This window comes from Triticum urartu, chromosome 6A (genome assembly GCF_056163025.1).
Source record: "Triticum urartu cultivar PI428250 chromosome 6A, HENAU_Tu73, whole genome shotgun sequence".
Classification (NCBI taxonomy): domain Eukaryota; kingdom Viridiplantae; phylum Streptophyta; class Magnoliopsida; order Poales; family Poaceae; genus Triticum; species Triticum urartu.
Window position 1 is genome coordinate 585,365,312 of NC_141878.1, and position 26,133 is coordinate 585,391,444.

At 47.1% G+C, this 26,133-nt stretch overlaps 1 protein-coding gene and 1 pseudogene across 1 annotated transcript; one reads left to right on the forward strand and one right to left on the reverse strand.

Annotated features, from left to right (window-relative positions):
- Nucleotides 1-2,011: 2,011 nt before the first annotated feature.
- On the forward strand, nt 2,012-10,465 carry LOC125517036 (uncharacterized). The gene is made up of 9 exons (XM_087529025.1): nt 2,012-2,055; nt 2,739-2,926; nt 4,685-4,891; nt 5,520-5,733; nt 6,232-6,539; nt 7,592-7,656; nt 7,759-7,895; nt 7,975-8,201; nt 8,759-10,465. The coding sequence occupies exons 2-9, from the start codon at nt 2,765-2,767 to the stop codon at nt 10,034-10,036; spliced, it is 2,598 nt and encodes an 865-aa protein (XP_087385151.1). The 5' UTR covers nt 2,012-2,055; nt 2,739-2,764; the 3' UTR covers nt 10,037-10,465.
- Nucleotides 10,466-14,728: 4,263 nt separating this feature from the next.
- On the reverse strand, nt 14,729-25,475 carry LOC125517037 (uncharacterized; annotated as a pseudogene).
- Nucleotides 25,476-26,133: the final 658 nt, after the last annotated feature.

Below are 26,133 nucleotides of genomic sequence, written 5' to 3' on the forward strand. Positions count from 1 at the left end.
GATGGTGATCGAAAACAAAAAAAAGAAAACACCGATCAAACGAACGATGAGAGAGAAAAACCTTGATCAATAGATCGGGAAAAAGACTAGGGCAGCCGATCAACACGATCAGCGGACGAACCCTAGGTATGGGTGACGCGGCCCCGGTGGCATTCATGGAGATCGACCGCCCCGGGGCGGCGCGATGCGGAAGCGGCAGCGACGGCTAGGGTGTGGATCGAGATTAGGCTGATACCATGTAGAAGAAGTAGAGAGGGACTGGTGTAATGTATCGGATGTATTGCTTGAGCCTTCGTGGGCATATATATAGGAGTACATAATTTTTTTTAAAGTATGAGACAAACTAGAATAATTCCTGGTCTATCCTATGTTTCCTAATAATAACGATACTCAACAACACATGTAGTCTTATGTTTCCCAATAATAACGATACTCAACAGAAAATGTATGTACCAAGTGATCTTAAGCGCATTGTGAGAAGCATACCAAATAAAATCAAATCATATGTATGGAAGAGTAGTAGACATCATTTTTATGGTCTCACTGATTTGCTACAAGTGATGGCATTTCAATGCCAAGTATATAGAACACGCACATAGTTTGGTTATTACCGAAACCTTACACGTGAGGAGACCCGTGAGCATATCCCGGGCTAAGCCTGACCTCTCCTACCAGAAGCACATTCTCCAATCTGTCCCAGGCCCCGACTTGGCCCGCCCGAGCATGAACCCTAGATTCAAACCTTCCCTATTGCGCGTGCGGCCGGCACCTCTGGCGTCCGCCCAGCACCGCACACGGTTGGTTCAAACCGAAGAGAAGGAGGCCGCCATGACCAAGCCGCACCCCACTGTCAGACACCACCACCATGCCACGAGCACGCCAACGACCAATGCAAACCATTGCGAGCTCCCACCCCGCGTCGACCGGCCCGAAGCACAAGAGAATCCTAACCGGAGCTAGGACATGCCACCGGAGGGGATTCGAAGCATGCACGTCACCGTGACTGGAGGAGAGCCTCGCGCCCCCTAGGAGTCGGCGGACAGAACTGGCCAGATCAGATCGAGCCACCATGCCCCCAAAGGCGCCCCGTATGGCCTCCATGCTCCATCCAGGCGCAACTGCGGGAGTGGAGCACGCACAAGCCTTCTCCCACCGCTGCCCTTCGTCGCGTCGCGCCGCCTAGCGCGCCACGCCAATCGGAGGATGCCCGCCCGCACCAGCCCCACCAGCAGAGGGGAGAGGAAGCCCCGCTGCTGCCAAGTGGAGGTGGGATGAGGGGTAGAGACCGGCGCCGGCGCTAGGGTGGCTCTCAAGGTCGCCCGCATGTGCGACGCGAGAGGGAAGTTGGGGGAGGGGGGGAGGGGTGTTGTGGAAAAAGATCAGTGCCGACCCTCGTGTATAACTAACAAGCATTTTTTTTGGTTGTCTGCTGATTAGTCGCTTGTAGGCTGCAGAGGCGCAGCTGGAGCTTCACTTCCCGGGGCTCATTGCCAGCCGGAAATGGGGAATGAGCGCTGGCGGTAATTTAGACTAGGTTAGAGTATGATTTAGTTAAAAAAGTCCAAAATGTAATGAATTTTATCCGATTTGTATAAAAATCATCGGGTTTCCATGAATTTCCTCCGGTTTATTTAAAGCCGATTTAAAATGTATGTGGATAGCATTGGATGGCCGGCTTCCACATTCTTGTCCATGAGCTATTCCTCTGTCCGCGGACAGCGGACCTAATTCCTAAAAAAAACATTCGTTAGAGGGCAAAAGAAAAAAGACCTCACAATGACCTCATGGCGTTTCCGAACCTACCCCTCCAACCCTAGTAGCCCGGCCTCTGCCCTTGCGCACGCACGTCTCGGGGATCTGGAGGGCATTCCGGTACAATGACATGAGCCAACAGAAAAGTGGTGAGAGCGGCCAGCAGACAGGAATGTCAAAAATATGGTGGGCGCGTCTCTCGAAACTGAATTGAGTGGTGCGAGCGAGCGAGCGAGAGGGAACGCAGCACGAGAAACTCCCTTGCTGCCTTCCTCCGAAATCCCGCCGCCGCGCCGGATCGAGGTAAGCGGTTCCTCCCTCCCTCCCTCCTTCCCTCAGTCTCCGGGTTATCCCCTTCCCGTCCGGTTCGCGGAATCACGGATACCGTGCCCGCGCGCGCGACCTGCGAGGGTTGGTTTTCGGTTCGTTGAGGAGCCGCGCCGGCGAGCGAGGAGTAGGAGGACGGCGAAAGGGAAACGGACGGGGAGGAGCGGTGCCGGCCGGGGAAGGCGCCGTTCGCGATCCACTTCGCTCTAGCGGGTTCGAGGTCGGATGGATCGGTGTTCGTCGAAGGCGATGCTGGAGTTTGTAAGCGGAACCGGGGTTCCGTGTGCCTGATAGCTTCCGTGTGTTTGCACCGGGGAGATTAGGATCGGAGATAGTAGTAGTAGTGGCCGTGTGCATTTCGGCTCGATTTTGCATAGTATAATACGGTGTGGTTGTCTGCAGTTTGGGTGCGTGGGGGAATCGATCCTTGATGATGGGCGAGTGTTGGGTTAGCTTTGTCCTTTTACCCATGGATTTAGTTATCGTCTTCTTTTTCCAAATGAACTGTCTCTATGTATGGAGATATAGATTGAGGCTCTTATCCTTGAGTCCTAGTGGGGATGGAGGTAACTTTGCTGCGGTCTGTGGCAAAATCGCGATTTATATTTTCAGCAGCTACAGTTGATCAATTACACTCATCATTTCATTCTCTTATGTAGGCTCGCTGAGTTTGGTGTCGTCCGAGATGAGCACCAAGATAATGGTAACCTACCAGAGGAAGCGTGGGACGTCGCACGCTCGGAGGGCTGATGGCGCCACTCCGGCGGAGCCTCCTCCTGTTTCTAGCAGTGGGGTTGCCGGCAGCCAAGCCACCAAAGACCAGCCCGATGCCGATGCCGATGCCGATGTAAGGAAGCCTGACTCTATCTCCTTATCGTCGTTGTAGAATTATTGATATTTGATGATATTTTTGTTGAATCTGCCAGTCTGCCGTTACTGATTTGTTGCGCTTTTTTTAAGGAGGGCGCAAAAGTGGCTGCATGGAATATATGAGCCACGTGTTTATACAACTATATCATTTGTGTCTTCGAAAATTGTGTGGTACCAATAGGATGCAAAGACACTTGTATCTCAAGATGTCAATAGCTGCATGTTTTTAGAACACTATATTTGTTTGATGTTTGATATGAGCCACATGTTTTTGGAACTCTCTATCATTGTGTCTTTGGAAATCGTTAATATTTGATGTTATTTCTGTTGAATTTGGCTTTCTACGTAAGTTATGTCGATACTCATTTTCCCGCCTTCTAAGATGGTAATTTTTCGCGCCTTTTTTTAAGGAGGGCGCAAAAGTGGCTGCGTGGAATAGTACAGTATGAGCCATGTGTTTCTACAACTATATCATTTGTGTCTTCGGAAATTGTGTGGTACCAATAGGATGGAAAGACACTTGTATCTCAAGATGTCAATAGCTGCATGTTCTTAGAACACTATATTTATTTGATGTTTGATATGAGCCACGTGTTTTTAGAGCTCTATCATTGTGTCTTTGGAAATCGTTGATATTTGATGTTATTTCTATTGAATTTGGCTGTCTAAGTTAGTTCTGTCGTTACTGATTTTCCCAGCTTCTAAGATGGTAATTTTCGTGCCTTTCTTAAGGAGGGCGCAAAAGTTGTTGCGACGAATAGTACAATATGATCCACGCGTTTGTAGAGCTCTATCATTTGTGTCTTTGAAAATTGTGTGATACCAATCTGATGTAAAGACACTTGTATCTAAAGATGTCAATAGCTGCATGTTCTCAGAACACTATAATTGTTTGATGTTTGACGTTTGACATGAGCCACGCGTTTTTAGAACTCTATCATCGTGTCCTTGGAAATCCTTGATATTTGATGTTATTTCTGTTGAATCAAGCCGGCTATGTTAGTTCTGTTGTTACTGATTTTCCCGCCTTCTAAGATGGTAATTTTCCGTGCCTTTTTTAAGGAGGGCGCAAAAGTTGTTGCACCGAATAGTACAATATGATCCACGTGTTTGTAGAGCTCTATCGTTTATGTCTTTAAAAATTGTGTGATACTAATATGATGTAAAGACATTTGTATCTAAAGATGTCAATAGCTGCATGTTCTCAGAACACTATAGTTGTTGGATGTTTGATGTTTGATATGAGCCACGTGTTTTTAGAACTCTATCATTGTGTCTTGGAAATCGTTGATATTTGATGTTATTTCTGTTGAATCAAGCCGACTACGTTAGTTCTGTTGTTACTGATTTTCCCGCCTTCTAAGATGGTAATTTTCCGTGCCTTTTTTAAGGAGGCCGCAAAAGTTTTTGCGCCAAATAGTACAATATGATCCACGTGTTTGTAGAGCTCTATTATTCGTGTCTTTTAAAATTGTGTGATACCAATAAGATGTAGAGACATTTGTACAGTCAATATATAGCCGGATGTTCTCAGAGTATTATCTGTGTTATGCTAAGCAGATATAAGTATATGCAGTTGTTTATATTATGCAATAATAATGACTTGTCTGCATGATAGATCGAGAGACTCATCCTTATGTCCGGGTGTTGATGGAGTTCTGCAGCAAAATCCCTATCTATATTTCCAGCAAGTCTCTGGATAGTACTTATGGCCATTGTTTTCTCATGTATGTAGGCTCGCTCGAGTCGTGTTTTGGCGCGGTTCGACAAGAGTGCCAACATCACAATAACCCACAAGAGGAAGCGCGGTACATCACTCGCTCAGACAACCGGTAGAGCGACTTCTGAGCTTGCTACTGTTTCTAGCGGTGGGCTTGCCGACAGCGAAGCCCCAGAAGACGGGGCGGACACTGATAACGACATGCTCAATGGATGTAATCATGTAAGAAACCTTGAGTTCTCCCTTTCCTTATCGTTGTATGATTATTGATGTTTGATATAATTTCTATTGCATCTTTCTGTCCATGTTAATTCTGATATTTCTGGTTTTCCCGCCTTTTACAATTGCAAATTTTCACGGCTTTTTAAGTAGGGCACAAAAGTTGCTGCACCAACCATTACAACATGAGCTACATGTTTTTAACAACTCTGTCATTTGTCTTCAGAAAATTTTATGATGCCATATGACGCACACATTGGTATCTAAAATTTCAATAGCTGCATGTTTGGTAAATTTTCACGCCATTTTCATGGAGGGCAAATGAGTCGCTGCACCAACCAGTACAATATGAGCCACGTGTTTTACGAGATCTTATCATTTGTGTATTTGGAAATTTATGATACCAATATGATGCAATCATTTCTATCTAAAAATATCAACAGCTGGATGTTCTCAGAGTATTATGTTTTTTATGATAAGCAAGATATAGCATATTGCATGAATGATTATTATGCCATAGGTTCAATTCTTTATGGCTTTTTAATTCTATATCCATATGCCAATCGCCTTCCTTGTTTTGCAACTTTGTACCTTTCCTCCTTTGGAAAATTGACAGTCTACCTCTACACAGCAACAGGATGCCTGCAAGCCAAAGCAAGAAAGCGCCATAGAAGAAACAGATAAGCTATGTGCCCATGCATCGAAGAAAGAACAAAAGGAAATTCCACTATGTGAACCATTGCCACGGATGGGGCGACCTGGGATTTGTTCTCTCCCAGTAGCAGAGGTGTGGAATGATAAATTACATTGCACCAATGATGCAGTTAATCCAATCCCTGCTTCCAGTTCTAGACAAATATTATGGAAAATGGAGCTTCGAGGTCGAGCTTGGAGAGGAGAAAGCTTAAGTAGTGTGGCTCGGGCATTCCATCGAACACCTTGTGTGCATAGGAGGTGAGCTAGAGCACCACCAAGCCCTCTCCCCCTCGGCCAGAGAAAAACAGAGCACTGGGGTACTCTGCTCGCGAGAGAGGGGTATATATAGGCACCTCATTGGTCCCGGTTGGTGGCATGAGCCGGGACTAAAGGGGAGCCTTTGGTCCCGGTTCAAGCCACCAACCGGGACCAATGGTGGTGGGCCAGGAGCGAGACCCATTGGTTCCGGTTCATCCCACCAACTGGGACCAAAAGGTCCAGATGAACCGGGACCAATGGCCCACATGGCCCGGCCGGCCCCCTGGGCTCACGAACTGGGACCAATATGCCCACATTGGTCCCGGTTCTGGACTGAACCGGGACTAATGGACTGACCCGGCCTGGACCAAAGCCCTGTTTTCTACTAGTGTCTGTATGGGATGTCGGACATGCTAACGAGACAACTAATCAAGCAAAGGATTCTAATAACTCTGCTCATGCGGCAATAAATTCTCACCAAGGGCCAGAAGATACTTGCAGACGTAATCAATGTAAGAACAGATTTAGTCCTCAGCTCACCTTCCAGAGGCGTGTGAAAAGGAAAATTAAGAGAAACTATACGAGTGATAACGGCAAAGAATACTCAACACTGGCATGTAACCCACAAAGTTTACCAATTAATGCTACACCCTTGCTCAAAGTAACCAATGGCGATTTTTTGGATACTGCAGATAAGGTATGTTTTGTGACTCGTCATACAACACTCTTCTACTGTGCTGCAAAAATGACATTGTTTTAACTCCTTACTCATATTCATGGTGCTATGGTTTCCTCTTACATTGTTATTTGCTTAAGCACTTGGATTCGGATATAGTAAGTTAATATCAAGGCGAATATTGAAAATGAATGGGAGTTAATTCTGTTGCCTTTGTACCCAACTATAATGCTGTCCTTACTTATTGCTTGTTTTACTTATTTTATTTGAAATATGACACTATTATAATATCGAAATCATATATTATCTACCTCGTTTATGTTGATTATGAACATGATTGGTTCGATGCCAAAAGTTGACATGGCAAATATTGGGCAAATGCCAAATATTGGATCGTGATTGGTTGGTTACCAACTTTGTTTTGCCAATCTCTATTTTTCCGCAAATTTTGGCAACTTTTGATTCTGCTTAATGTTGGTATTAAACGAGTTATATTTTTTTCTGTGTGAAAAAGGGCTATACAATTTTTACCCAGCTAACAAACAAGAATAATGAAGGACATGCTTGGCGCAGTGGTAAAGTACTCCCTACTTGTGCCAAGCGGTCCTGGGTTCGACGCAGCCTCTTTGCATTGCAATGTGTAGGGGTAATATACAAAAAATCCACCTGGTGTGGGGGCTTGTAGCATTGGGTCTATCGTGAGCAATAAGAATAATGCGGCTATTAGTTTATTTTATTATATAAATAAAATGGGGGATGAGAACTGAGCTAGCACTCAGTTCTGACTAGTTTCTTTATTATATTATTGCATACTTTATATGTGCAATAACCAATCAATATTATAGGCAAATTTGCGTCGTAACTATGACATAGATGTGCAGATGCCAAAGAAGTCACAAACTCACAATGCATTAACAAAAGAGAATTACATATATGCTCCACTGTAAACGAGTTAATAATGCCCTATTTCTCTCGCTATATATGGTAAACTCGTCAGTAAATGGTGCACGCCATGATGGCTAAAGGTGTCAAAAATTATAATGCAGCATTAACTCTGTATATTCTGTGTGCAGGTAGCTATAGAAGGAACAAGTACTGGACTAACCGTATCAGCTCAACGCTTGCTTGCCGAAAAAAGGTATAACGAAATTGTGTTTGTTAAGCGCTGTGATCTGACATTGGAGTAATGTTATTGCTACACTTACATTTTTGAATGACTAATTCGGTACTTCTTTTGCAGTTCACGCATGCTAAAATCTACATTGCAGCATACGGTTTCCACATGGCATATTGAAGATGCAAGAGCGGAGGACTGGAGCAAAACTCTAGGTCGTGTTGTTGAAGCAGCAGAAGCTGTTGAAATGAAGGAATTACATGGTAACGGCCCCTTCATAGTTAACTAGGCAAAATAAATAAATTTAAATAGGTTGAAACTTACCAGTATATCTGTGGACAGATGATCCTCCAGAATCCAAAGGTTCAACAAAACATATTCCAATCATTGTCTTGGACGGTGATAATGATGAGAGGGCCAGGGGTAAACTGCCAGAAAATTCAAAGGTGGTTCAGGAGGAAAACAAAAGCAGATTTAATTTAGGGAAGATCAACCTGAATTCTGTCGAATTACCTCAAGAGAGGCTTCACGGCCTGGATGACTCATCTGTTCGAAGGCTGACAGATCAGGTGAGCATGACAAAATCATATATTTGGCACATCTTTTAGGAATTGCTTCATTGGTAGTTCTTTGCTTGGGCCGAGAATCCATCAGCCTCACCCACTTAGAGGATTATTTTGTCAGTCAAGTCAAACCATTTTTCCTTTCTAAATCATACATAGCTGTACTCTTCATTTCAAATGTTTTTATTCTGTCTCAGTTTCCATCACCATCTTGTTTATAAGCTTGAGACATGTATCATACCCATGGTTTTCACTTTCGATGAAATTCACTGAATTTCATTAATTTCAGCAGACACTGAAATATTTCCATTTCGGCCAAAATATTTTGGCAATTTCAGTACTACGAAGGAATTCAAATATATTTTTAAATACTTTCCAGAAAATCAAAATTTTGATTGAATTCAAGTGAATATTTTGGTGCTTTGACTGAAATGAAAACCGAAATCACTGAATTTCGGTGATTTCAGTTGGTGCTGAATTTTTTTTTCTGAAAATGAAATTGAAAACCATGATTATACCACCTTATATATATCCATGCGTTAAACATTTTGTACTGCTTACAGGATCATTTTGTTACTGGACAAAAACAAGTTTCTCAACCAATTGAAAGGCTATTTTTTACGAAGGAGAAAGATGCTGTACATGGTAAAGAACAACATCAAGAGGGAACACCAGCATTGCATACCTTATACTCAAATTTGTATGATCCGCCTCTGTCAAGGAAATCTGGAAATTCGAAGGAACCAAAGAGCATGCCTTCAGAACTGAAATTCAGAATAATGGATAATGCTCCTGAGTCCAGTTTAGACTACCGCTTGGATAGTTTCCAATACAGTGGCAAGTCCAGTGGCATTCATTTGCTGACAGAAAGGATCAACACATACTCCTACAAAAGACACCAGGTTCCCTGGTCGGAAGAAGAGTTAGATTTTCTGTGGATTGGAGTGAGGAGGGATGGAACGAGTAACTGGAATGCAATGCTGAGGGATACACGGCTACGGTTCTCAAGCTCAAGAATGTCTGAGGATCTTTCTGAACAATGGAGCAAGGAGCAAAAGAAACTTCTACCTGTGGACCTTCAATCAATCAGAGCATCTGCTCTAGGTTCTACACCGCCACCCCATATAGCTGAAGATTATGCTGGAAGCAATTCCTGCACCGGAAGCTCAAAGTCTCCATTTCTTGCAGTCCAATCAGACCTTTCCTTGGGCGAGGTGCACCTTCAGAATGCTCATGCTTTGGATAGAGGCCAGCATTATTTGTCAAGCCTTGGCAGGTTTAACCTTCATGGAGTCAACAATGTGCCAAGAAATTTGCCTCTGGGAGGCTTCCCTGGTTCTTCCTCACAGGGGAGAAATGGGAGCAGGCGTAGGAAGACAACCAAGCTTGAAAAGTCATACTATGACAACAGGTCACACTGGTGCCAAGAACTATCAGAGAGGACGTCGTCTATGCTCCTTCCCATCAATCAACAACCAATGAACAGCCTTTCTCAGTGGCCTACCAAGGGCGCCGACACCGGTAAAAGCTGGTTCAACCCCGAGATGTGGTCAAGCGCATCGCAGGCGCTAGGCCAGTCCACTGCAGAACCACTGCATGACAACCTGAGAGCTGCCCACTTTCTGTTCCCCGACGACAAGAAACCACATGACATGCCAGACATCTTTGAAGCTGGCGCTGAAGTGGAAAGCGGAGTGGCGCAGTCTAGCAAGAAGCTTTTCTGTACCAGCGGTGACACCTTGGTTCAAAACCAGAGGGCCGCTGCTATAGCGGCAGGGCCAAGCGGCGCCAACCCGAGCGACACCGGCGCATCGTCTGAAGAGACGGTGTCAGATAGCTGAGTTCCGTACTTCCGTGTGCCAAGTTTCATGATATTACCAATGTTAGTCCCTTCCGTTGTATCACTTAACAAACTTGTTGTCTTTGATGCTGAAGCTGGTGGAACACTAGTTGAGTAGCAGGGAATGTTTTGCTGCACCTGCCGTGTTTTATTCTAGCATAACTGGAAATGATTTATTGATGGTCGCTGTTCATGGTTATACTCCTCTGTTCCATAATGCTTTTAGATTTATAAAAACTTAAATTTGATTAACTTTGAACAAGTTTATAGAGAAAAGTATTTACATCTACAATACCAAATATATACAGTATGAAAGTACGTCTCATGATGTATCTAATGATATGTATTTGGTATTTTAGATGTGGGTGTTTTTCTCTAGAAATTTGGTCAAAGTTTGTAAGTTTGACTTAAAAGTCTATAGGCACTACATTATGGAACAGAGGGAATACAAGTTATCTACATTTACTCTAGCGGTGTCAGATCTTTGCTAGAAGAATGATTTGGGTTTGCCTTAATTCCAGGTCCCAATTGATCCTGAAAAATTCACTTTCTATGAAAAAAGGTATAAGGTATAACTTGCAGTTTTCGAATATTGAAGTTGCACTTTTTAAAAATGTATTGGGACTTGTAAGGGAAAATATTAGGTCGTACGAGATTTAGCAAAACTAAATAATTTCTCTTCTTTCTTTTGGAAAGATAACCACTTAAGAAGAAATCATGGACAACCTCGCTCTAGGATAGCCGGACCCACCGGCGCCTTGAAGAGACCATAGCAAAAGAGATAAGAAAGGACCTTGTGCATCTTGATACACAATGCTTTTTGCTCCGAATAGTCGGACTTTGAGACTCTACCCGTCGGAGACTCGGTGTTAATCTTCACCACACCCTCTGTTGAAGAGAGCCATCTCTGCCGTCAACAAGGACAACCAAATATTGCATTTCTTTTTACTAAAATTGCCCTAGTTAGCACCTATACATTTCTCCTTACCCAGAACCTTATTTATTTTTGCCTAGGGTTGGCACTATGTCGACTCGTGCCTTCGATAATGTGACAACACAAGACTCCCATTTGGCTTTCGGCATTGACACTGCTTGGGACTTGGCTATTTCGTGGCTAGGGCCCCAGGCACCCCATTCTTTCCACTGTAGGAGCCATGCTATGCTTAAATTGAGGCATACGGTGTCGTTTTCAATAGGCACGCTCTGGGCCGAAGACTCTTAAAATTATTTGATTCTATAAATGGAGCTTTCAACGCTACAATGATGTCAGGGCCAACATTACAATTCTAATAAAGATTCATTCCCTTCCCTGCTCCCAGATGTAGTTCACACTACCTTGCTCGTCGGGGCACACCTCTTCTACTTGGTAGCCGCCGAAACTATGGCCAACGGAGGTTATACTATCGGCGGCATGGTTACTTATGTTATGCCACCAACAAAGATAGCAACTGTGTTCAAGTTCCGAGCTGTTGCGTTTGACAGAGCTATGAAGTCGACTCGGGCAAAGAGGGCGGAACGTCTTGGGTCCCGGGAGGAAGAGTACCAAAACTGAAATATAGAGTAACGAATACACTTTTAGTTTTGTTTTTGAGGAACAACCCAACCACAGGTTTATTACAGAACGGTGTTATTGCAATCCTCCAAGAGGATGCTTCTAAGGTTTGGAGGGACATCTCCAATAGAGAAACAGTCTCCCTGTCTCCTGGCATGAGCTGCAATCTTGTGCGCCAGCTTGTTGCTAGCCCTCCTCACAGCCTTGTAAGTTATCTTTTTTGAAAGACCCGACATATTGCCGGCTTCATTAATTTAGCAGAAAGCAGTGGAAACATAAGATCAAGCGATCAGGTGGATGAAAAATAGAAAAATACAGTTGCCCTCCCCTCTCTTGAGACTCTAAGCATTTGGCTCCGGCCAGTCTCCATTGCTCGATATTGCTCCTGATTGCCGTGAGAACATCATCCACCCGCGGTGTTTTTGCCCGAAAAACGCAGTGGTTCCTTTCCCTCCACAATTCCTAGGCGATCATGATGACCAGCGATCTGATTCCGCGCCTGCAAGCGGTAGCAGTCTTGTTGATGAGGAGTTGGCAAGTCTGTGCCGAGCTGAGCTGAAACGTCGTGACTGGTGCCAGCGAAGAGCAGCCTGACCAAGTGGCACATTTCCCCCAAACCAGGTGCGAGAAACTGCAGCTCCAGATGAGGTGTGTAGATGTTTCCAAGTTCCTGGTGCACAAAGGGCAAAAATAGCCATTGGGCCAACCTCTTCTTTGCAGTCTGTCGTTGCACCACAGTCGATCTCTTATCAAGAGCCACATGAACATTTTGAGCTTGTTGGGAGCCCAGACCTTCCAGATGAAGCTGCTGTAGGCCGGGTTGGGGGCTTGCTGACATTGCATCTGATAAGCTGTTTTGGCAGTGTATGTTCCTTCGCGATTGAGCTTCCATGTGATTTCGTCTTCTTGATCAGGAGCCATGGCAATTGGCGCTGCGTCAAAGAGTCGCCACATCTGCAGAAACTGAGGAGCTATTGCTGCTGTATCTCCATGTTGTAAATCTGAAATCCACTGATCATTTGCCAGCGCCTCCCCAACCGATCTGTTCTTGCGCCTCGCGTGACTGAACAGAGCAGGGAAAGTTGTAGATAGTGGCTCATTTCCGATCCAGGTATCCTTCCAGAAGTTGGTGCTTTTTCCATTGCCAACACGGATAGATGTCGCGTTGGCAAACAGAGCCCTTTCCTGATCATCAGGACCTGGGGACACGGCAACCCAAGGCTTCTCAGGCCTTGCCCATGCCAGCCATTGCCAGCGCATTCTCCTTTCTGAAACGCCGTTTGTGCTGGGGAAATCAGGTCTTGAAGCCGAGGCGCTAGTCTCATGGATAGAACTTTTGCAATCAACTTAGCCATGGAATGAATGAGGCTGATCGGACGAAAGTGACCCAACTCTGTTGCTCCATCCTTCTTTGGCAGCAAGGCAATGAAGGCAACGTTCAGATCGGCAAAATTGCCACCCGCTAGGTTGTAGAACTTTTGGAAAACCGCCATGATATCTAGTTTGATAATGTGCCAACATGATCTGAAGAACTTGCCAGTGAACCCATCCGGCCCAGGAGCTTTTTCTATTGGAGATGCCTTGATGGCCGCCCAGATTTCTTGCTCACGGAAAGGAAGATCGATGCCTTGCAGGTCGACGGCTGGCAGCTGGAGCATGTCCCAGTTAAGTGTGCAGCTTCGATGCCAGGTATCCCCAAGGCCGCGGGCGAAGTGATCGAAGGCCAACTTAGCTTTCTCCCGCGGCTCTGTGACAATGGCGTCGCCGTGCTTGATCGAGTGGATGTAGTTTTTTTTACGATGTGAGAGGACGCGGGCATGAAAGAACTTTGAGTTTGCATCTCCCGCGCGGAGCCAAGAAATCCTGGAGGCCTGCTTCTTGCGAGCCCTTTCAATTGCTGCCAGCCCAAGAACCTTTAGTTTTAGCTGCTTCCTCAGGTGTAGCTCGTCAGGTGACAGCGGTCTGGCCTCCAGCGCTGCGTCTAGCCTCATGATGACCTCGTTGGCGATGTGAAATTGAAGTTTTGCACCCCAAACAAACTTTTGCTCCAAACCTTTAAATCCACCGCAACTCTTTCCATTTTCTTCTTCAATCTGACGAACGGGAAGTCATGGCAGACAGGCCTCTCCCAAGCATGCTGCACCGTCTCTTGGAAATGAGGAAAGACTGTCCAAAAGTTTCTGAATCTGAAGCTTGCCCTGGTGACAGGCCTAACTTCATTAGCCAGCACCAGAGGGCAATGATCAGAGAACGAAGTGGAGGCCGCCATTAGCACAAAGTTTGGGTGCATGTCCTCCCATGCCAGGTTGCAGAAAACCTTGTCGATGCTACAAAGAGTTGGGTCCTCCCTCTCGCTGCTCCACGTAAATCTCCTATTTTTGCATTTGACCTCTTTTACCCCGACAAGGTTAATTGCTCTACGGAAACGGCCCATCATTCTTCTGTTGATGTTGGAGTTGTTCTTGTCCCTAGCTTGGTAAATCATGTTGAAGTCGCTGTTCAGCATCCATGGCTCTGAGGCCACCGGTGCAACCGCAGCCAGCTCAGACAGAAAATTTGCTTTCTGCTGGTCATCCGTCGGCCCATATACTGTAGTCATCCAAAACGAGTGACCGGTGCTAATGATCCTCACCTTGGCAGTGATGCAGAAACTAGCAATGATCTGATCCGTGATGTCGACGATCTGCTTGTCCCAGAAGATTGTCGCGCCCCCTCTTGTGCCCACTGCCGGAAGCACCACGCAGCCCTGCAGAAGATTTCCCCCAACGTCGCGAGCCATTTCAGAAGTCCAAGCCTCTATTTTAGTTTCTTATAGGTTTAGGATTGAGATCTTGTTTGCCTGCGCCACCTCTCTAACTGCAGCCGGCGTGTTAAGGCCTCTAACATTCCACGACATAATCCTATAATTTGTATCAATCATGGAGACAGGGAGTTTGCTTCGTTGACTATCCATTAAAACAGAGGGGTTACAACACACATTACATCGACCCAGGGGGCACCGCCGGCCACCAATAGGCCCAAAATCCCGGCGGTGGCTAGAAACTGATCCTGCTAACTGAAGACTTCACATGAAGACTAATCCTAACTCGAACTGGTCTAAAACCAGCCGTCGTCGAAGACAACTAGGTAACACTAACATGATCAAGCTACATCCTCAACATCCGCGCCGGCCATCCCGGCTGCGATTTCCAGTGCCTTACTGTCCAGGCCAGTGAGCTTTGCGATCGCCTTGATGTCACTGCGGGACAGGGGATCCTCGAAGCGCTTGAGCAGGGCAGCCGCCGCCGATGGAGTTATCCGATCCTTTGGGCCGAGGCCGCCAAGTTCTTGGACGAGGCGCAGCGCCGCGCGCTGAGCCACAGGCACAGTGCAGCCGGACACGGCCTGACGCGCGCTTTGGCGAGAAGGAGCAGAAGAGGCCTGCACTTTCGGGGGAGCTGATGAGCGTGGACGGCCAGGCGGAGCTGGTGGAGCGTCGAGGATGGCCAACGGCGGGGGGCAGAACAGCTGTTGCGGTCCGCCCACCTGACTGGTGCTTCCCTGTCCAGCGTCGAGGTGGAGGCAGTCGACCTTCTGGGTGATGGCAGCAACATGGAAGCCTACAGCAGCAGGAGCCGGGGTGGAGATGCATGGGCTGCTGAGAGGGGCGTCGAGGTCGGCGATGCATGGCAAAATTGTTGGGTTTCGTAGTAATTTCAAAAAATTTCCTACGCACACGCAACATCATGTGATGCATAGCAACGAGGGGGAGAGTGTTGTCTACGTACCCAACGCAGACCGACTGCGGAAGCGATGACACGACGTAGAGGAAGTAGTCGTACGTCTTCACGATCCAACCGATCAAGTACTGAAACTACGGCACCTCCGAGTTCGAGCACACGTTCAGCTCGATGATGATCCCCGGACTCCGATCCAGCAAAGTGTCGGGGCAGAGTTTCGTCAGCACGATGGCGTGGTGACGATCTTGATGAACTACAGCAGCAGGGCTTCGCCTAAACTCCGCTACAGTATTATCGAGGAATATGGTGGCAGGGGGCACCGCACGCGGCTAAGGAATAGATCACGTGGATCAACTTGTGTGTCTAGAGGTGCCCTCTTCCTCCGTATATAAAGGAGTAGAGGGGGGGAGGCTGGCCGGCCAAGCTTGGTGCGCCAGGAGAGTCCTACTCCCTCTGGGAGTAGGATTCCCCCCCCCCCCCAATCCTAGTTGGAATAGGATTCGCGGAGGGGGAAAAGAGGAGGAGGGGGCCGGCCACCTCTCCTAGTCCTAATAGGACTAGGGGAAGGGGGGAGGCGCGCAGCCCATCTAGGGCAGCCCCTTCTCTTTTCCACTAAGGCCCACTATGGCCCATATAGCTCCCGGGGGGTTCCGGTAACCCTCCCGGTACTCTGGTAAAATCCCGATTTCACCCGGAACACTTCCGATATCCAAATATAGACTTCCAATATATCAATCTTTACGTCTCGACCATTTCAAGACTCCTCGTCATGTCCGTGATCACATCCGGGACTCCAAACAACCTTCGGTACATCAAAATGCATAAACTCATAATATAACTGTCATTGTAACCTTAAGCGTGCGGACCCTACGGGTTCGAGAACAATGTAGACATGACCGAGACACGTCTCCGGTCAATAACCAATAGCGGGACCTGGATGCCCATATTGGCTCCTACATATTCTACGAAGATCTTTATCGGTCAGACCGCATAACAACATACGTTGTTCCCTTTGTCATCGGTATGTTACTTGCCTGAGATTCGATCGTCGGTATCCAATACCTAGTTCAATCTCGTTACCGGCAAGTCTCTTTACTCGTTCCGTAATACATCATCTCGCAACTAACATATTAGTTGTAATGCTTGCAAGGCTTATGTGATGTGTATTACCGAGAGGGCCCAGAGTTACCTCTCCGACAATCGGAGTGACAAATCCTAATCTCGAAATACGCCAACCCAACATCTACCTTTGGAGACATCTGTAATGCTCCTTTATAATCACCCAGTTACGTTGTGACGTTTGGTAGCACCCAAAGTGTTCCTCCGGTAAACGGGAGTTGCATAATCTCATAGTCATAGGAACATGTATAAGTCATGAAGAAAGCAATAGCAACATACTAAACGATCGGGTGCTAAGCTAATGGAATGGGTCATGTCAATCAGATCATTCAACTAATGATGTGACCTCGTTAATCAAATAACAACTCATTGTTTATGGTTAGGAAACATAACCATCTTTGATTAATGAGCTAGTCAAGTAGAGGCATACTAGTGACACTTTGTTTGTCTATGTATTCACACATGTATTATGTTTCCGGTTAATACAATTCTAGCATGAATAATAAACATTTATCATGATTATAAGGAAATAAATAATAACTTTATTATTGCCTCTAGGGCATATTTCCTTCAGTCTCCCACTTGCACTAGAGTCAATAATCTAGATTACACTGTAATGATTCTAACACCCATGGAGCCTTGGTGCTGATCATGTTTTGCTCGTGGAAGAGGCTTAGTCAACGGGTCTGCAACATTCAGATCCGTATGTATCTTGCAAATCTCTATGTCTCCCACCTGGACTAGATCCCGGATGGAATTGAAGCGTCTCTTGATGTGTTTGGTCCTTTTGTGAAATCTGGATTCCTTTGCCAAGGCAATTGCACCAGTATTGTCACAAAAGATTTTCATTGGACCCGATGCACTAGGTATGACACCTAGATTGGATATGAACTCCTTCATCCAGACTACTTCGTTCGCTGCTTCCGAAGCAGCTATGTACTCCGCTTCACATGTAGATCCCGCTACGACGCTTTGTTTAGAACTGCACCAACTGACAGCTCCACCGTTTAATGTAAACACGTATCCGGTTTGCGATTTAGAATCGTCCGGATCAGTGTCAAAGCTTGCATCAACGTAACCTTTTACGGTGAGCTCTTTGTCACCTCCATATACGAGAAACATATCCTTAGTCCTTTTCAGGTATTTCAGGATGTTCTTGACCGCTGTCCAGTGATCCACTCCTGGATTACTTTGGTACCTCCCTGCTAAACTTATAGCAAGGCACACATTAGGTCTGGTACACAGCATTGCATACATGATAGATCCTATGGCTGATGCATAGGGAACATCTTTCATATTCTCTCTATCTTCTGCAGTGGTCGGGCATTGAGTCTTACTCAACTTCACACCTTGTAACACAGGCAAGAACCCTTTCTTTGCTTGATCCATTTTGAACTTCTTCAAAATTTTGTCAAGGTATGTGCTTTGTGAAAGTCCAATTAAGCGTCTTGATCTATCTCTATAGATCTTAATGCCTAATATGTAAGCAGCTTCACCGAGGTCTTTCATTGAAAAACTTTTATTCAAGTATCCCTTTATGCTATCCAGAAATTCTATATCATTTCCAATCAGCAATATGTCATCCACATATAATATTAGAAATGTTACAGAGCTCCCACTCACTTTCTTGTAAATACAGGCTTCTCCGAAAGTCTGTATAAAACCAAATGCTTTGATCACACTATCAAAGCGTTTATTCCAACTCCGAGATGCTTGCACCAGTCCATAAATGGATCGCTGGAGCTTGCACACTTTGTTAGCTCCCTTTGGATCGACAAAACCTTCCGGTTGCATCATATACAACTCTTCTTCCAGAAATCCATTCAGGAATGCAGTTTTGACATCCATCTGCCAAATTTCATAATCATAAAATGCGGCAATTGCTAACATGATTCGGATAGACTTAAGCATCGCTATGGGTGAGAAAGTCTCATCGTAGTCAACCCCTTGAACTTGTCAAAAACCTTTCGCGACAAGTCGAGCTTTGTAGACAGTAACATTACCATCAGCGTCAGTCTTCTTCTTAAAGATCCATTTATTCTCAATTGCTTGCCGATCATCGGGCAAGTCAACCAAAGTCCATACTTTGTTCTCATACATGGATCCCATCTCAGATTTCATGGCTTCAAGCCACTTTGCGGAATCTGGGCTCACCATCGCTTCTTCATAGTTCGTAGGTTCATCATGATCTAGTAGCATGACTTCCAGAACTGGATTACCGTACCACTCTGGTGCGGATCTTACTCTGGTTGATCTACGAGGTTCAGTAGTATCTTGTTCTGAAGTTTCATGATCATTATCATTAACTTCCTCACTTATTGGTGTAGGTGTCGCAGAAACAATTTTCTGTGATGTACTACTTTCCAACAAGGGAGCAGGTACAGTTACCTCGTCAAGTTCTACTTTCCTCCCATTCACTTCTTTCAAGAGAAACTCCTTCTCAAGAAAGTTTCCGAATTTAGCAACAAAAGTCTTGCCTTCGGATCTGTGATAGAAGGTGTATCCAATAGTTTCCTTTGGATATCCTATGAAGACACATTTCTCTGATTTGGGTTCGAGCTTATCAGGTTGAAGCTTTTTCACATAAGCATCGCAGCCCCAAACTTTCAGAAACGACAACTTTGGTTTCTTGCCAAACCATAGTTCATAAGGCGTCGTCTCAACGGATTTTGATGGTGCCCTATTTAACGTGAATGCAGCCGTCTCTAGAGCATAACCCCAAAACGATAGCGGTAGATCAGTAAGAGACATCATAGATCGCACCATATCTAGTAAAGTACGATTACGACGTTCGGACACACCATTACGCTGTGGTGTTCCGGGTGGCGTGAGTTGCGAAACTATTCCACAGTTTTTCAAATGTACACCAAACTTGTAACTCAAATATTCTCTTCCACGATCAGATCGTAGAAACTTTATTTTCTTGTTACGATGATTTTCAACTTCACTCTGAAATTCTTTGAACTTTTCAAATGTTTCAGACTTATATTTCATTAAGTAGATATATCCATATCTGCTTAAATCATCTGTGAAGGTGAGAAAATAACGATATCCGCCACGAGCCTCAATATTCATCGGACCACATACATCGGTATGCATGATTTCCAACAAATCCGTTGCTCTCTCCATAGTACCGGAGAACGGTGTTTTAGTCATCTTGCCCATGAGGCACGGTTCGCAAGTACCAAGCGATTCATAATCAAGTGGTTCCAAAAGTCCATCAGTATGGAGTTTCTTCATGCGCTTTACACCGATATGACCTAAACGGCAGTGCCACAAATAAGTTGCACCATCATTATCAACTCTGCATCTTTTGGTTTCAACATTATGAATATGTGTATCACTACTCTCGAGATTTAATAAGAATAGACCACTCTTCAAGGGTGCGTGACCATAAAAGATATTACTCATATAAATAGAACAACCATTATTCTCTGATTTAAATGAATAATCGTCTCGCATCAAACAAGATCCAGATATAATGTTCATGCTTAACGCTGGCACCAAATAACAATTATTTAGGTCTAATATTAATCCCGAAGGTAGATGTAGAGGTAGCGTGCCGACCGCGATCACATCGACTTTGGAACCGTTTCCCACGCGCATCGTCACCTCGTCCTTAGCCAATCTTAGCTTAATCCGTAGCCCCTGTTTCGAGTTGCAAATATTAGCAACAGAACCAGTATCAAATACCCAGGTGCTACTGCGAGCATTAGTAAGGTACACATCAATAACATGTATATCACATATACCTTTGTTCACCTTGCCATCCTTCTTATCCGCCAAATACTTGGGGCATTTCCGCTTCCAGTGACCAGTCTGCTTGCAGTAGAAGCACTCAGTTTCAGGCTTAGGTCCAGACTTGGGTTTCTTCTCTTGAGCAACAACTGGCTTGCCGTTCTTCTTGAAGTTCCCCTTCTTCTTTCCTTTGCCCTTTTTCTTGAAACTAGTGATCTTGTTGACCATCAACACTTGATGCTCTTTCTTGATTTCTACCTCCGCAGCTTTCAGCATCGCGAAGAGCTCGGGAATAGTCTTGTTCATCCCTTGCATATTATAGTTCATCACGAAGCTCTTGTAGCTTGGTGGCAGTGATTGGAGAATTCTATCAATGACGCAATTATCTGGAAGATTAACTCCCAATTGAATCAAGTGATTATTATACCCAGACATTTTGAGTATATGCTCACTGACAGAACTGTTCTCCTCCATCTTGCAGCTATAGAACTTATTGGAGACTTCATATCTCTCAATCCGGGCATTTGCTTGAAATATCAACTTCAACTCCTGAAACATCTCATATGCTCCATGACGTTCAAAACGTCGTTGAAGTCCCGATTCTAAGCCATAAAGCATGGCACACTGAACTATCGAGTAGTCATCAGCTTTGCTCTGCCAGACGTTCATAACATCTGGTGTTGCTCCAGCAGCAGGCCTGGCACCCAGCGGTGCTTCCAGGACGTAATTCTTCTGTGCAGCAATGAGGATAATCCTCAAGTTACGGACCCAGTCCGTGTAATTGCTACCATCATCTTTCAACTTTGCTTTCTCAAGGAACGCATTAAAATTCAACGGAACAACAGCACGAGCCATCTATCTACAATCAACATAAACAAGCAAGATACTATCAGGTACTAAGTTCATGATAAATTTAAGTTCAATTAATCATATTACTTAAGAACTCCCACTTAGACAGACATCCCTCTAATCCTCTAAGTGATCACGTGATCCAAATCAACTAAACCATGTCCGATCATCACGTGAGATGGAGTAGTTTCATCGATGAACATCATTATGTTGATCATATCTACTATATGATTCACGCTCGACCTTTCGGTCTCCGTGTTCCGAGGCCATATCTGTATATGCTTGGCTCGTCAAGTATAACCTGAGTATTCCGCGTGCGTAACTAGAACGTAGAGCCTATCACACCCGATCATCACGTGGTGTCTCAGCACGAAGAACTTTCGCAACGGTGCATACTCAGGGAGAACACTTCTTGATAATTTAGTGAGAGATCATCTTATAATGCTACCGTCAATCAAAGCAAGATAAGATGCATAAAAGATAAACATCACATGCAATCAATATAAGTGATATGATATGGTCATCATCATCTTGTGCTTGTGATCTCCATCTCCGAAGCACCGTCATGATCACCATCGTCACCGGCGTGACACCTTGATCTCCATCGTAGCATCGTTGTCGTCTCGCCAATCTTATGCTTCCACGACTATCACTACCGTTTAGTAATAAAGTAAAGCATTACATCGCGATTGCATTGCATACAATAAAGCGACAACCATATGGCTCCTGCCAGTTGCCGATAACTCGGTTACAAAACATGATCATCTCATACAATAAAATTCAGCATCATGCCTCGACCATATCACATCACAACATGCCCTGCAAAAACAAGTTAGACGTCCTCTACTTTGTTGTTGCAAGTTTTACGTGGCTGCTACGGGCTTAAGTAAGAACCAATCTCACCTACGCATCAAAACCACAACGATAGTTTGTCAAATAGACTCTGTTTTAACCTTCGCAAGGACCGGGCGTAGCCATACTTGGTTCAACTAAAGTTGGAGAGACAGTCGCCCGCAAGCCATCTATGTGCAAAGCACGTCGAGGGAACCGGTCTCGCGTAAGCGTACGGGTAAGGTTGGTCCGGGTCGTCTCGTCCAACAATACCGCCGAACCAAAGTATGACATGCTGGTAGGCAGTATGACTTGTATCGTCCACAACTCACTTGTGTTCTACTCGTGCATATAACATCAACATAAATAACCTAGGCTCGGATGCCACTGTTGGGTTTCGTAGTAATTTCAAAAAATTTCCTACGCACATGCAAGATCATGTGATGCATAGCAACGAGGGGGAGAGTGTTGTCTACGTACCCAACGCAGACCGACTGCGGAAGCGATGACACGACGTAGAGGAAGTAGTCGTACGTCTTCACGATCCAACCGATCAAGTACCGAAACTACGGCACCTTCGAGTTCGAGCACACGTTCAGCTCGATGACGATCCCCGGACTCCGATCCAGCAAAGTGTCGGGGCAGAGTTTCGTCAGCACGACGGCGTGGTGACGATCTTGATGAACTACAGCAGCAGGGCTTCGCCTAAACTCCGCTACAGTATTATCGAGGAATATGGTGGCAGGGGGCACCGCACGCGGCTAAGAAATAGATCACGTGGATCAACTTGTGTGTCTAGAGGTGCCCCCTGCCTCCGTATATAAAGGAGTAGAGGGGGGAGGCTGGCCGGCCAAGCTTGGTGCGCCAGGAGAGTCCTACTCCCTCTGGGAGTAGGATTCCCCCCCCCCCAATCCTAGTTGGAATAGGATTCGCGGAGGGGGAAAAGAGGAGGAGGGGGCCGGCCACCTCTCCTAGTCCTAATAGGACTAGGGGAAGGGGGGAGGCGCGCAGCCCATCTAGGGCAGCCCCTTCTCTTTTCCACTAAGGCCCACTATGGCCCATATAGCTCCCGGGGGGTTCCGGTAACCCTCCCGGTACTCCGGTAAAATCCCGATTTCACCCGGAACACTTCCGATATCCAAATATAGACTTCCAATATATCAATCTTTACGTCTCGACCATTTCGAGACTCCTCGTCATGTCCGTGATCACATCCGGGACTCCGAACAACCTTCGGTACATCAAAATGCATAAACTCATAATATAACTGTCATCGTAACCTTAAGCGTGCGGACCCTACGGGTTCGAGAACAATGTAGACATGACCGAGACACGTCTCCGGTCAATAACCAATAGCGGGACCTGGATGCCCATATTGGCTCGTACATATTCTACGAAGATCTTTATCGGTCAGACCGCATAACAACATACGTTGTTCCCTTTGTCATCGGTATGTTACTTGCCCGAGATTCGATTGTCGGTATCCAATACCTAGTTCAATCTCGTTACCGGCAAGTCTCTTTACTCGTTCCGTAATACATCATCTCGCAACTAACATATTAGTTGTAATGCTTGCAAGGCTTATGTGATGTGTATTACCGAGAGGGCCCAGAGATACCTCTCCGACAATCGGAGTGACAAATCCTAATCTCGAAATACGCCAACCCAACATCTACCTTTGGAGACACCTGTAATGCTCCTTTATAATCACCCAGTTACGTTGTGACGTTTGGTAGCACCCAAAGTGTTCCTCCGGTAAACGGGAGTTGCATAATCTCATAGTCATAGGAACATGTATAAGTCATGAAGAAAGCAATAGCAACATACTAAACGATCGGGTGCTAAGCTAATGGAATGGGTCATGTCAATCAGATCATTCAACTAATGATGTGACCTCGTTAATCAAATAACAACTCATTGTTTATGGTTAGGAAACATAACCATCTTTGATTAATGAGCTAGTCAAGTAGAGGCATACTAGTGACACTTTGTTTGTCTATTATTCACACATGTATTATGTTTCCGGTTAATACAATTCTAGCATGAATAATAAACATTTATCATGATTATAAGGAAATAAATAATAACTTTATTATTGCCTCTAGGGCATATTTCCTTCAAGAATGTCGTCTTCCGGGAAGCCGTCAACGGCCCCACGTTGAGTCGAAGCGTGGGGCAGTGAGCGGCCGCCATCCTCAAAGGCCAGCAGTGAAGTGAGCGCCTCGAGCATGGCGTTCTCGATCTCCAGTTGCATGACGTCGGTACGAGGTGTAGGGGAGAGGGCGCGTCCGCCAGGGAAGGAGAAGAACTGGGCCACCGGGTCAGGCTCAGGCGCGCTCAGGCGAGCGGCCCCGCGCGGACGGAGTGGGAGCGGGGGGGTGGCCTTGAGGACGGGGCCCTCCTTTCCCTGCTTGCCCTGGTCATCGTGCCGGCGGTCGGAGGGGGCCTTGTTGCGGTGCCGGGGAGCGGCCTCGACGACGTCAGTGGCCTTGCCCTTGGCGTGGCAAGAGTTGCCCAAAAAGGCATCCTTCCAAGAGCGCCGCTGCCCACCTTGGTTGCCATCGCGGTCTGTGTCGCGGTGATCGACGACCGGAGGCCCGCCCCTGCATCTGGAGGCCGGCGCCCGCGAGGCCGCCCTCCTCCCAGGGGCCTGGCCGTCCTCGACGCCGGCGGCCTAGGAACCAGGCTCAGTCCGCGGGAAGGCGTGGTCGTCGTCATCGTCAGAGGAAGGGATCCCACTCTGGCCCGAGTGTGAGGAACGTGGCGAGAGCAGGGTCCAGTCCTCCATCTGATCCACGTGGATGAGCATGTCGTAGCGGCGGATGCCCGGCGGAGGAGGGACGCGGCGATCAGGCGGGGAGTATGCAAAGATCTCATCGACGCGGCCCGCTCCCCTCTTGAGCATCCAGAGCGCCCGCGTGGTGGGGATGTGCGCGACGCTCCAAGTCCAAAGCCAGCAGGCGAACGTCTTGGTGTGGCCGCGCTCCAGGGTCCGGCTGTCAAGGCGGTCGATGCGGCCGAAGTCGCCGAACGCCTCGTCCGCCCCGTCCAAGGACCAGAACTGCATCGGAGGCCTTCAACGACGATGCGGACGTGCAACGACAGGCTCATGATGGCAGCATGCTCGTCTTCGTGCCAGGCGCGGATGAAGAACTTGAAGCCGTCCACCTTGATGGAGCCCCTCCACACGGCGTCGTCGCGGTGGGCCGGCAGGTCGAAATGGACCAGGAACGCCTCCGGCTGGTGGAAGGTGACGCGGAGCTGGGAAGGCGACGTGCCTATCAGCTCCTCGATGGCCCTACCCACCGCCATGGGGTTTTTCGCGTGGATCCCGTCGACAGCGGAGAGCGTGACGGCGTGCTGGCGAAGAACGAACTCCTCGCGCTCGAGGACGGGCGAGGCAACCACCACCTTGTTGCTGACCCGCGGCCGCCGCGCCGGGTCGCAGAGGAGGAAGCGGTCCATGGCCGGAGGGGGCGGAGAGGGGCGGGCCGGCGACGGGAAGCGGAGACGGTCGCGCACCAGAGCCCTGGACAGAGCCGGCTTCAGTCTCTCGCGGGCGGTCCCTCCTGGACCCCCGTTCTTCGGGTTTTGTGGGCACTCCCAGGCGAAATGGCCCTGGCGCTTGCAAAGAATGCAACAGAGAGGATCTCTGCAGTCCTTGCGGCGATGAAGCTTGCTGAGACACCGGAAGCACTTCCCTTTGAACCTGCTTAAAAAGACGTCACGGCCGGAGCGAGCATTGAAGTCCCTATGGCGGTCCGAGTGGCGCTCTGAGGAGGGGCGCGGACGAACCGCAGGTCCAGATCCGGCACGCCCCCCTTTCCGGGATCTGACCTCCGTCCAGCCAAGATCGTCCCCTGAGGGGAAGGAGTTGGCAGCAGGGGATGGGGCGATCACCATGGATTTAAGGCGCTCAAGCCCATTGATGGGTGACGCGCCCAGATCCGACAGGCAAACTCCTTCCCGCCGCAGGATTCGCGGGATCGAAGCTGGATATGAGCCCGCGACGGTGGTAGCTGGAGATGATGGCGAGGGCGGGGCCCCGGACGGACCGCGCGACGACAAGGAATCGCAGGGTGGGGGGAGCGCCCGCGTGGAGGAGCAGCCGAGGCGGGACGGGACGGGGCGGCGGCCATTAAGGCCGGGATTTGTGGCCGCCGCGGCCGGAGTGGACTGCGGCACAGAGGAGCGAGAGCGGAGCTTGCTTACCACTCTCTCTCCGATCGGTGTGGTGTGGTGTTGCTGTTGCTTTGTTTGCTCATGCTGAAGTGAGATACGAAGAGATAG

Excerpts from the sequence above, each read along its gene's own strand:
- LOC125517036 (XM_087529025.1), top strand. The coding sequence starts at position 2,765 with ATGAGCACCAAGATAATGGTAACCTACCAGAGGAAGCGTGGGACGTCG. Across the intron at positions 4,892-5,519 it reads TGCTCAATGGATGTAATCAT|CAACAGGATGCCTGCAAGCC; the intron begins GTAAGAAACCTT and ends ACCTCTACACAG. Across the intron at positions 6,540-7,591 it reads TTTTGGATACTGCAGATAAG|GTAGCTATAGAAGGAACAAG; the intron begins GTATGTTTTGTG and ends TTCTGTGTGCAG.